General features: G+C 41.6%; 1 protein-coding gene across 2 annotated transcripts in view; it reads left to right on the forward strand.

Moving 5' to 3' along the window:
* Positions 1-12,105, forward strand: part of GPR174 (G protein-coupled receptor 174) — a 29,547-nt gene extending 17,442 nt beyond the window's left edge. The window contains exons 2-3 of one of the 2 annotated variants that reach the window (XR_012679146.1): positions 9,265-11,712; positions 11,753-12,105. Coding sequence is in view for 1 of the 2 variants with exons in the window: in XM_075186201.1 (XP_075042302.1) it covers positions 9,615-10,607 (993 nt within the window). In the remaining variant the exon portion in view is untranslated. Of the gene's footprint in view, positions 1-9,264 lie in introns of both variants that reach the window. The other variant, XM_075186201.1, reaches the window with a different exon arrangement.
* Positions 12,106-12,440: the final 335 nt, after the last annotated feature.

Raw genomic sequence — 12,440 nt, forward strand, 5'->3', positions numbered from 1 at the left:
TAGAAAGTTTTAAAAAGATGTTATCGGCATCATCTTCAGCTTCATCCTCACCCTCATCAGTGTTATCGTCATCATCACAGACTATCAATTCATCGCCGCTTGAATCCGCCATTAGAGAACAGTCAGTGCTTGCATGTCTTGGATGGTGAAGGCCTTCCTCGTGGAAGATGTAGTTCATTTTTATAAACATCATTTTCTCCACATTTTTGGGAAGTAACCTTCTACGGCGATCACTGACTAAGTTCCCTGCTGTGCTGAACACTCGTTCAGAGTACACACTGGAGGGTGGGCAGCTTAGGTATTGCAAAGCAAGTTTGTACATGGGTTTCCAAATAGCTTGCTTTTCTTCCCAGTAAGGAAAGGGACTGTCTGACATTTCCATATCAACTACCTCTTGAAAGTAATCCTCCACCATCCTTTGCATGTTTATACTCATATTGGATGGACTTATGGGCAAAGTGACACTTTTTTTTGAAAAATCCTTCAAACCAGCCCAGATGTTAAATTGTTCTCGTCTGCCCCCTGTGTCTTCCCTGCTTCTTTTTTGGAAATTTAATTTTTTACGAGCAACAGCTTGAGAAAGTGAAGGAGGACACGTCGTCAAGCCGAGGCCCAGTTCAGCGGCCAACTTGCTGAGCAATAGCTCCTTGCAAAAGTTCACATCTCGCTCATTTACAAGTAAAGACTCAATGTAGGTTTTAAACCTTGGATCAAGCACAGTGGCCAAAACGTACTGATCCGAGTTCAAGATCTTAATAACTCGAGGATCATTGTGAAGCGAATTAAGTACTTGATCGACAAGGCCAACATACTTTGCTGAATTGCTTGCTTTCAGCTCCTCCTTCATTTTCTCAAGCTGCTTTTCCAATAGTCTAATTAAAGGAATGACTTGGCTCAAACTAGCAGAGTCTGCACTGACCTCACATGTCACAACTTCAAATGGTTTCAGCACCTTGCACAGCACTGAAAGGATTCCCCACTGTGCAAGAGTGAAATACATCCCCCCTCCTTTCCCAATGTCATGACTTGTGCAATATGCTTGGATGGCTTTGCGCTGTTCCTCCATCCTCTGAAGCATGTACAGGGTGGAATTCCACCGAGTTACCACCTCTTGCTTAAGTTGGTGGCAGGGCAAGTTAAACTGCTCTTGGAGCTGCTGTAATCTCCTACATGCTGTGGCTGAATGCCTGAAATGGCCTGAAATTTTACGGGCCACCGAAAGCATCTCCTGCACCTCACGGTTGTTTCGTAGGAAGCTCTGCACCACCAAGTTGATGGTGTGAGCAAAACAGGGAATATGTTGGAAATCACCCAGCTGTAATGCTCGCACTATATTGTTGGCGTTATCTGAAATGACATACCCTGGGGAGAGTCCGAGTGGTATAAGCCATGCATCAATCACATCTCTCAGTTTGCGTAACAAATTGTCAGCCGTATGCCTGTTAGTGAAGCCGGTGATACAAAGAGTGGCCTGCCTGTGACAAATGTTACGTAGTGGTGTACATGCTGCTGCTGTTCCTGCTGGTGAAGGTGAATGACCAACCCAGTGGGCTGTCACAGTCATATAGTCTTTGGTTTGGCCACTTCCACTTGTCCACATATCTGTGGTTAAGTGAACAGTGGGCAGAATGGCATTTTTCAGCGCAATCTCTACATTTTTACACACTTTTTGGTATAGTTGTGGAATAGCTTTACGGGAGAAATGGTGTCGCGATGGAATTCTGTAACGCGGACACAAAACCTCAATTAACTGTGAAAAACCAGCTGCGTTTATGGTGGAGATTGGACGCAGATCTAACACTAACATTGCAGCCATGGCGTCTGTGATTCGCTTGGCGACTGGGTGACTGCTGTCATATTTGCTTCCCCTCGCAAAGGATTGTTTCACAGTTAATTGCTGAAATGTAGGACTGCTCATTTTATTCACCTGCCTCTGGGATGACGATTCACCCCCAGCAGCAGCAACAGCAGCAGCAGGACTAACGCTTTCTTCAGAGGAATCAATAATAGTGCCGGAGTCATCCAGCCTTAAGTGGGATGCCGGGCTAACTCCGAGCGCTACTGAGGATATTGATGAGGATGGTGTGGTGGGTGTATTTTGTGGCCGTCGGTATGTCGGTGAGCGGAGGGTCTTAGCTGATGAGGGAGTGCTTGTATTCTTTTGGGAAGAACTTTCAGCTTTTCCCAACACTTTGCCATGAACTCTCGTTAAATGGCGTAACATAGACGAGGTTCCAAGATGGTTAAGGTCCCTCCCTCGACTGACTGTGGCTTCACATACACTACAAATGGCTATACAATTGTTGTCTGGATTTGGGTAGAAATAATTCCACACATAAGAAGTGGATTTTTTTGTTTTATGCCCAGGCATGACAATGGCCTTTTTCTTGTCACGTGCCAGAACTGCTGCCACTGGTGCAGGACTTACACAAACAACCTCATCCTCATCAACATCCTCATTAGCGCCCTCGTCGCCTACACAAATCTCCCCCTCATCCTCTTCTAATTCCAAAGTGGCATCCTCAATTTGGGTATCACCGGCTACACTCGGGCTATTAAGGCACACATCAGCAGAATGCTCACGATTAGACATCCCACTGTTGGATGGACTCTCCACAGGGATTGTTGTCATTTGTGAATCAGAGCAAATATTCTCCTGTAATGCCTCACTGGTATCTTGCAGCTCAGCTTTGACGCGTAACAGTAGTTGTGCACCAATTGTAGGCTGGGTAACTTTTTGGGATCTGCCACTAATAGCCAAAGGTGAAGGCCTCATTCTCTCTTTGCCACTGCGTGTGTAGAATGGCATGCTTGCAATTTTTTTTTTATCGTCACTTAACTTTTGCTCAGTTACACTTCGTTTTCGCTTCAATACAGTAAATTTTTTTTTGGTTTTTGTTTTTTGCACTAATTTGAAAACACTCTGTTGTTTGACATCGCCTTGGCCAGATGACGTACTGGGAACACTAACATCAGGACTGGTGACAGAACCTGGTTGCTCATTTAGATCATATGTGGACTGCTTTGAATCCATTGCGTAGATACTGCTGACAGATATGACTTTTGACAGCCAGAAATATTAATGCACAATTAGAGAGGACACCCCAAAAACACTGAGGAGTGCTAACATTTATTGAGTAGATACTGCTGACAGATATGACTTTTGACAGCCAGAAATATTAATGCACAATTAGGGAGGACACCCCAAAAACACAGAGGAGTGCTAAAATTTATTGAGTAGATACTGCTGACAGATATGACTTTTGACAGCCAGAAATATTAATGCACAATTAGAGAGGACACCCCAAAAACACTGAGGAGTGCTTAAAATTATTGAGTAGATACTGCTGACAGATATGACTTTTGACAGCCAGAAATATTAATGCACAATTAGGGAGGACACCCCAAAAACACAGAGGAGTGCTAAAATTTATTGAGTAGATACTGCTGACAGATATGACTTTTGACAGCCAGAAATATTAATGCACAATTAGAGAGGACACCCCAAAAACACTGAGGAGTGCTTAAAATTATTGAGTAGATACTGCTGACAGATATGACTTTTGACAGCCAGAAATATTAATGCACAATTAGGGAGGACACCCCAAAAACACAGAGGAGTGCTAAAATTTATTGAGTAGATACTGCTGACAGATATGACTTTTGACAGCCAGAAATATTAATGCACAATTAGAGAGGACACCCCAAAAACACTGAGGAGTGCTTAAAATTATTGAGTAGATACTGCTGACAGATATGACTTTTGACAGCCAGAAATATTAATGCACAATTAGAGAGGACACCCCAAAAACACTGAGGAGTGCTAACATTTATTGAGTAGATACTGCTGACAGATATGACTTTTGACAGCCAGAAATATTAATGCACAATTAGGGAGGACACCCCAAAAACACAGAGGAGTGCTAAAATTTATTGAGTAGATACTGCTGACAGATATGACTTTTGACAGCCAGAAATATTAATGCACAATTAGAGAGGACACCCCAAAAACACTGAGGAGTGCTTAAAATTATTGAGTAGATACTGCTGACAGATATGACTTTTGACAGCCAGAAATATTAATGCACAATTAGGGAGGACACCCCAAAAACACAGAGGAGTGCTAAAATTTATTGAGTAGATACTGCTGACAGATATGACTTTTGACAGCCAGAAATATTAATGCACAATTAGAGAGGACACCCCAAAAACACTGAGGAGTGCTTAAAATTATTGAGTAGATACTGCTGACAGATATGACTTTTGACAGCCAGAAATATTAATGCACAATTAGAGAGGACACCCCAAAAACACTGAGGAGTGCTTAAAATTATTGAGTAGATACTGCTGACAGATATGACTTTTGACAGCCAGAAATATTAATGCACAATTAGAGAGGACACCCCAAAAACACTGAGGAGTGCTAACATTTATTGAGTAGATACTGCTGACAGATATGACTTTTGACAGCCAGAAATATTAATGCACAATTATGGGGGACAACCCAAAAGCGCTGGGGAGTGCCAAATATGAAGAAAAAATAATAAACCTCTATCCTCCTCTCTGCACTAGCGATTTTGGTTAGAGCAATTGCAAGAACAATATTGTATTCTTTCTCTGTCCCTGCTCTAATTAGCCTATGACTACACCCTGCTCTCTCCCTCTGTCAAATGGCGATGGATTGCTGTGGAGGCGTGTATTTATAAAGTTGAAGTATCGCGAGAACCGAGTCCCGAGATCCGACGACGTCACAATGACGTTCGGCCTCGATTTGGATTCGGAATTGGCGGGAGAGTACCGAGCTGCTCAGCTCGGTACTCGGATACCCAAAGTTCGGGTGGGTTCGGTTCTCGGAGAACCGGACCCGCCCATCTCTAGTTATTTGGTACGATTGTGAAAGTAACAAAGCAAAACAAGAAAGTTCACAACATTTTTAGAAAACATTTCTGTTCTTACATTTAGCAGAAGTGACGACATACGGCGTCACTGTATACAGGAGATAACACGCCGTGTGGATTACAGCGATCATTTTTGTAATGGGAATCTATGGACATACATATATAGATATTCCTCTATATCTCAGCATATTCTGTGTGGGGCTCAGTGTTTAATGGACTCCAGGTATTCACAGTTTACATAACTTATTGCAGTCATTAATGTAAGGGGAGCGCTGTAAAATACATATCAGTGTCGGTGATTAGCATGAAATCTGCCATCATAATCAAATCTCTTTTCAGAAATAAAATATATTTATATAATGGGACAATTCTGTGTAACTCTATGGATTGGTCACGCGGTTACAATTTGTAGCCACTTTATTTCTCCTGACACTAAACATAATCATTTATTAATTTATTCCGAACTACATAGTGTCAGATTATTAGTTATAATGATCTCTCACCATTGGAAGAAACCACAAATTCAGATATTGGGGGTCATTAACTGCTGGGAGCACAGCGCACACAGGATTCACATAACTGCTTTCGGAAACACTCTATAACTTTATTTTATCCCGGGAGAATATCCGGGAGACTCCCGAAATCTGGGTCAGTCTCCCGGGCTCCGGGGAGAGAGGGCAATTCTCCCGATTCCCAGGTGACGGTGGAAAGTGAATGGGGGAGGCGGGGCTTATTGGCGTCACGGGCGCGTCATTGTGGCCCCTTCCCCTTGTTTTATTGGACAAAAAAGGTGGTGCCAGCTTTGGAGGCGGGGCTAACGGCACAATTCTTCGAGCCCCGCCCCCACCTGACCCCCGGACCTCCCGAAACTTAACCTGCCAATGTTGGCAACTATGATTAAACCCCAACCACAGAGCGGAATCACTGCTGTCATCTACACTATAACATGTGCTCAAGCTGTACCTAGAAAATGCCCCACATACAGTACCCGTAAGAGGTCACAGAGTACACTGAGGTCTGGCCTTAGGGTGACATTGCTCGGGGATATAACAGATTTCTTATCACAGCTGCAATTTACTATTAGTAGAACTCCGGTGAGTGGACCTCAGTTCCTCAGCGGTAATTCTGAGCGCACTGCACAGTGTGACCTCTCATGAACTCCTAGGATGGAGGAAACTGTCAAGACTGATCAGATTATAACATATAAAGTCGCATCCGTCTATCTGATTACTTAAATTAAAGATGCAGCAACCGACTGAACGCAGACGGACGCTGAATCTCACAGATATAAAACTATAAAAGTTATATTACACAAATCTCCATCCAGCAATATATATATATATATATATATATATATATATATATATATATATCTACACCGTGTGTAGCAGTATTGTGAGCTTGTCACATTTCCTTCACATGAATATTTCCTATCAGGCATGCATTCCGAGCGAAACCTGCGTTCAGTATTATACACGTATTTAGTCTTTTGCGCATTCCTGATTTCAGCACGGCACGGAGCTCTAGATATGGGTGCTTCTGAATTAATTCGGGTGTAGGTCTGCTGTGCTCTACTCTCTACTACACAAGACGCTGCAGGATACATCGAATCCCTATGTGGAATATAAACTTACAAAAGAATGCACAGGGAAAAAAAAATGACTTAAAGTCACCTGTTAGTAAGATAAACATTAATGAAAAGACTGTTACAAAAAAGTGTTGTTCCTGAACATAAAATACATTGTTACAGCTGCTTGTGGTTGCAAACACATGTTATAGCATGCATTATAGCTCTTATGTATTGTTCAGCACTGTAATTACCTCATAGACAACTGAAATCCCCCGGCTGGTGATACTCGTCAGCGATCCTACCTGCATATAAGAAATGGATGTTGTTATCAGAAATAAACATCACTGATGTTCTCTCGCAGAAGACTGGTAGCTGCGTCTGTGATTACTGCGCCGTGGGCGGGACTATTCCCCCTAACCTGGGCAGCTGACATCCAGTTTTCTGTTACTTATATTTATTCTTCCTTTTCCTTCTGTTATTGCAGAATATTTCATCATTACCCCCGCTGGGGGTGTCAGACATTTGTCATGATCAGTGTAGGATGTATTCACACCCAAAGCTTATAGCCTCAGCGCCACATTCTGCCCTGCTCGCAGCCTCACTGTATGCACACTCAGTTCTTGATGTATAATTTGCTGTAATCAGCAACATTTCCCCACAGAGCGTGTAATAATAACCACATTCACAGGAGCTTATTGTCACCAGATCTCTCAGTTCCTTTAAACAGAGAACAGGACATGTCTGTAACGAGAATGTTTGCTCCGTGTTCTGGTAAAAGGGTGATCGTATGTGAACCTGTATCTTCTTACTTCTCTCATATAGAGAGTCCCGGATTATAGGGACTAAATGTTGTACAATGCAGAAATACAGTGACACAAAACCGGGCAATGGATTGACTGATGACTTCTTGTATCACAGTGTTATAGACTGTAACAATAGCTACAGGGACACGATAGATACATACATGGTATATGGATTGATAGATAGATAGATAGATAGATAGATAGATAGATAGATAGATAGATAGATAGATAGATACATATGGATAGATAGATAGATACGTATATATGGATAGATAGATAAATAAATAGATAGATAGACAGATAGGTAGATAGATAGGGTTGTGGATAATATTCAGCTCATGATTTCACAGGAACTAGGGACATCTGTGAGGCATGAGGCACAGAGTGCCTCCTGGTGCGTCATTTCCCTGGTTCCTAGTGAATTGAGAGGCCGGATTGTCACTAATATCCGCTGCTGGGTGGATACAGTCACATAAGTGGAATCTGGACAGTTATATATAGAAGCTGATTAAAGAAAAGAGGAAATTCTGTCTGTGGCCGAGACACATTATATTCCTTGTCCTGTTCCTTTACCCTCTCATGTCACCTATATATGTGGCACACTCCATCCATACGCTATTTTTTGCATATATACCAGCTGTTACCACGTTACCTATATTATATCTTCATCTGAAGAGTGAGATCAATGGATTATATGTATTACAATATGTAAAGGGTTTTGCGTGTTTTTTAAAAATATTGTTTTTACTGATGTATTTTTTTTTATTTTAATTCGAGTTTTCATTTAAACCAACATGAGACTCAGATCTCTGCTACTTTTTTTAAGCAATGAAGTTGTTAATTATTGTTAATTAAGCTCCATACTAATCTCACAATGACAGGTGAGGATAACGGGGGTCGCAGAGCAGAATGAACAGACGGCATTAGACGGGTGGAACCCACAGTGCTTCTGTCAACCACACTTGTTCTTCATGAAATATTTATATTAACTAATTTAATTAATTTAAACAAAGTGGTTTTAAATAATGATACTAAGGACACATTGTGTAACAAATCTCTGGCAAGGTCTAAACGATTAGGCTGAATGCACAGCACATATATAAAGCACAATAATGGAGATGGTCACTGTATGTATATATATATATATATATATATAATGGAGATGGTCAGTATATAACTATATATATAATGGAAATGGTCAGTATATAACTATATATATATATATATATATCTTACCAGGGGCAAGAGGGCATTTGCTCCCAGGCCGATCCCATAGTGGGCTACCTTAGGCTGGGTCACTGGGCCACTTGCATTTTATTCCTTTAAAATGTTCCCAATAGGCTGCTGAGTCAAGTCTTGCTGGTCTAAAATTTGCCAGCCCTCCCCTGTATCTTACCTACAAAGCCCTCAACACTACCCCATCGTACATCTCAAATCTCATATCAAAATACTCTCCCTCCCGCCCTCCTAGATCTACCTCTGACCTGCACCGTGTCTCGTCTCTGGTAACCACCTCTCCCTCCCGCCTACAAGACTTCTCCTGTGCTGCTCCCCACTGATGGAATTCCCTACAACGCTCAGTCAGACTTTCCCACAGCCTTCAAATCTTTAGATGTTCTCTAAAAACCCATCTCTTGTTTAGAGGTGACCTTATCCTTAATAAAACTATTTACACTAATACACCCTCACACCTATCCCAATCTCCACTCTGAGCCGCTCCTCTTGTTTCAGCTGTGCCCTCTCCCCTTTAGAAAGTAAGCTCCCCAATGAGCAGGGTCCTTCATATCCTTTGTTTCCATGTCTGCCTTATACGCCCTTGTTTTATGTATGTCCTGTTGTCCCTACTGTACAGCGCTGCAGAGCACTGTGGTGCCTTTCAAATAATAATATATTGCGGAGATGGTCATTATATATACATATATAATGTTCATGGCTTATTATTCTGTGCTCTCGATAACTGACAACAAATCGCTTTTGTATTTTTGTCTTTCAGGACGATTGTTGTGATCATGGTGTGACGATCGCTGAGGATTGTTTATAACATGACAACATTAATCTTCTAACCGGCTAAATGGAATTACAGCAAAAAAACTTCATCCCACGATGGCCCAAACCACAGGACTTTAAATACTGTGAATATTTAAGCAACAAAAAGAAGGAACTGGTGACATGACGCTGAAGACACGTGTACAAGACACTTAAATATTTACTGGAACAAAAAATGCTCAACTAAAAACCCCCGAAATGTGTTCATGGATCTATATATATGAGACAGTCCGTGACTCATCTGTGTTCTAGACACAGAATCAACGCGTCTTGTTCTGTATCATAGTCACGGTGAAGATGCCGATTGGATCCAATGTTACAGACGATTGTGGAGTAGACGTACAGTTTATGAATTATCTATATGCAATCACTTACACTGTTATTCTGATCCCTGGATTAATAGGAAATGTGTTGGCATTATGGATCTTTTATGCGTATATGAGGGAGACAAAACGAGCCGTTATATTTATGATCAATCTCGCCATTGCGGACTTATTGCAGGTCCTCTCTCTGCCTCTGCGGATATTTTATTATCTGCACAAGTCTTGGCCTTTTGGGAGATTCCTCTGCATGTTCTGCTTCTACCTGAAGTACGTGAATATGTACGCCAGCATCTTCTTCTTAGTCTGCATTAGTGTTCGACGGTTTCTGTATTTAATTTACCCCTTTAATTTTACCGATAGGAAGCGAATGTGCGACATTTACATCAGCATCGTAGGGTGGATAGTTGTCTGTTTAAGTTGTCTACCGTTTCCTCTCCTAAGAATTGTGGATAATTCCAGAAATGACTCTAAGTGCTTTATAGATCTCCCTTTGTTGGACATTGGAATTACAAACTCTATAGTCACAGTGACCTTTGCGGAGCTATTTGGATTTGTATCTCCCCTTGTAATTGTCGTCTATTGCACCTGGCGAACTGTGATGTCACTGAGAGAACCTCATTCCGCATCTCACGACCTTGGGGAGAAGAAGAAGGCTCTGAAGATGATCCTGACCTGCGCAGTTGTCTTCCTCGTCTGCTTTGCACCTTACCACGTCAGCTTTCCTTTAGACTTCTTAGCCAAGGCCAATAAGATAAAGTCTTGCTCGCAGAAGAAAGCCATCTTGACGCTACATCCTGTGGCCTTGTGTCTGGCCAGTATGAACTGTTGCCTTGATCCGGTCATCTATTACTTCACAACGGATGAGTTTAAGAGGAGACTATCCAGACAAGACATAACAGAGAGCACAGAGTTACAAATATTCTGCAACAAAGAGTTTGTGGAGAAGAATTCAGGACCTATATTATAGTTGGCAAACTCCATCACTTCCATCTAAGAGTTCCACGAGATTACATCCAGCTAATTCCACCAATTTTTATGTCTTGTGGGAAAATGTGTCAGCTCCATTATGTGTCTCGAGGTTACTGAATGCACAACGCTAGAACAAACATTAGAGGGAATCCTACGGACACGGATACATCATGTTTTGGGAAGGAACCTGTGGTAGAGTGTGGTTTATGTGTCAGTAATCCGGACCTTTCACACAACGTATATATCTCGCTCTGTGTATAGATTGTGTTGCTCACTTGTATATAGGTACAGTCAATGTTTAGGGTTCTCTTATTAGGGCCATATTAAGACAATCCACATGAGTCAAGAAAAACTTGGCTCGCCTAATGCTGGCCCATGTAATAAAATGAATAATGACCAATCCTCATAAATAGGCATGTATGCACATAGTAAATGCAGCCCTGGCCTTAGGCATGTCTCTTCCGGTTTATATCATATGTACAGCCTTGGTCAGCATCTGCCACTAAAATAGAAATGTGAATATTTAATTTGAATATATTACAGTGTAATCCTATTTACAGTAAAACCACTGATATTTATAGCTAAATGGAAATGAAACTGCTGTTACTATAAATTGTTTCTTGTATCTTGAGATAACGAGGGTCATTTACTGACATAAGTGTAACCCATAGCAACCAACCGGACATAAAAAGTAGAAATAGGAAGAAACGCCTTTTGTACCCCAATATTTTTCCTGCATTTGTACATTTCCTCCAGCTTGCACTACACTAATCAGAGCTAAAGGCTGATTCCTTACCAAGGGTTACTACGTATCGGTTAGTATTTCATATCCAGGTGTTGCCATCGTCTTCTGTGAGTTATCAGCGCACGCTTCTGTGTCGGGTGCAGTTGCTGCAAACCATCCACCAATGAGAGTGTAGCAATGTTGTTTTACTGACTTGAATATAGATAAACTTGTATGTGAGGACCCAGCCGGATTCGTTTCCATCTGGTGTAGAATAGACTTAATAATCTCTGGGTCTTCCATCTAACTTAAATGTCACAAATGTGAAGAAACTGTTTATATTTATATTACAAGTCGCTTATTCCTCTAACCTGCGAAGGTCGGGGCTATCCTGTGAAGGTCGGGGCTATCCTGCGAAGGTCAGGGCTATCCTGCGAAGGTCAGGGCTATCCTGTGAAGGTCGGGGCTATCCTGTGAAGGCCGGTGCTATCCTGCGAAGGTCAGGGCTATCCTGCGAAGGTCAGGGCTATCCTGCGAAGGTCAGGGCTATCCTGCGAAGGTCGGGGCTAACCTGTGAAGGTCGGGGCTAACCTGCGAAAGCCGGATAATGTCACTGCAGGGTTTGTATAATATCACAGCAGAGTCTGGATAACGTCACATTAATAGCTTCCAAATAATTCTATTTTCCCCATGGGAAAGTTGGATAGTCTATTTATTTTCATTTGTTTTATGTTTTTTTTTTATAAAGTAAAATAAAATTTGAAGTAGTAAAGTATTTGTTTTTATTCTTTTACACAAAGATCCTGTTTATTTTCATAAGTTTTTAAATAATATCATGTTTCCTACATCAGGAGCGCAGCATGATATATATATACAGTGTATAGTTTGTTTAGTGATGTAATGTATAGATTAGATATGTTTGTTATTTCCCTGTAACAGGTCTACAACTACATTAACACATATATTCTTTCCCATCCATTAATGATCCCGACCACAAACCTGCGAATCCGTTTTCAGTTTAGTGGGTTGTTAGTGTGAGCACTGCAGCCCAGGCTGTGTCACTCCCTCGCTCTTATCTCACGCCGCTTTCATGTGGTTTCAGCATCA

This window comes from Mixophyes fleayi, chromosome 9, assembly GCF_038048845.1.
Source record: "Mixophyes fleayi isolate aMixFle1 chromosome 9, aMixFle1.hap1, whole genome shotgun sequence".
NCBI lineage: Eukaryota > Metazoa > Chordata > Amphibia > Anura > Limnodynastidae > Mixophyes > Mixophyes fleayi.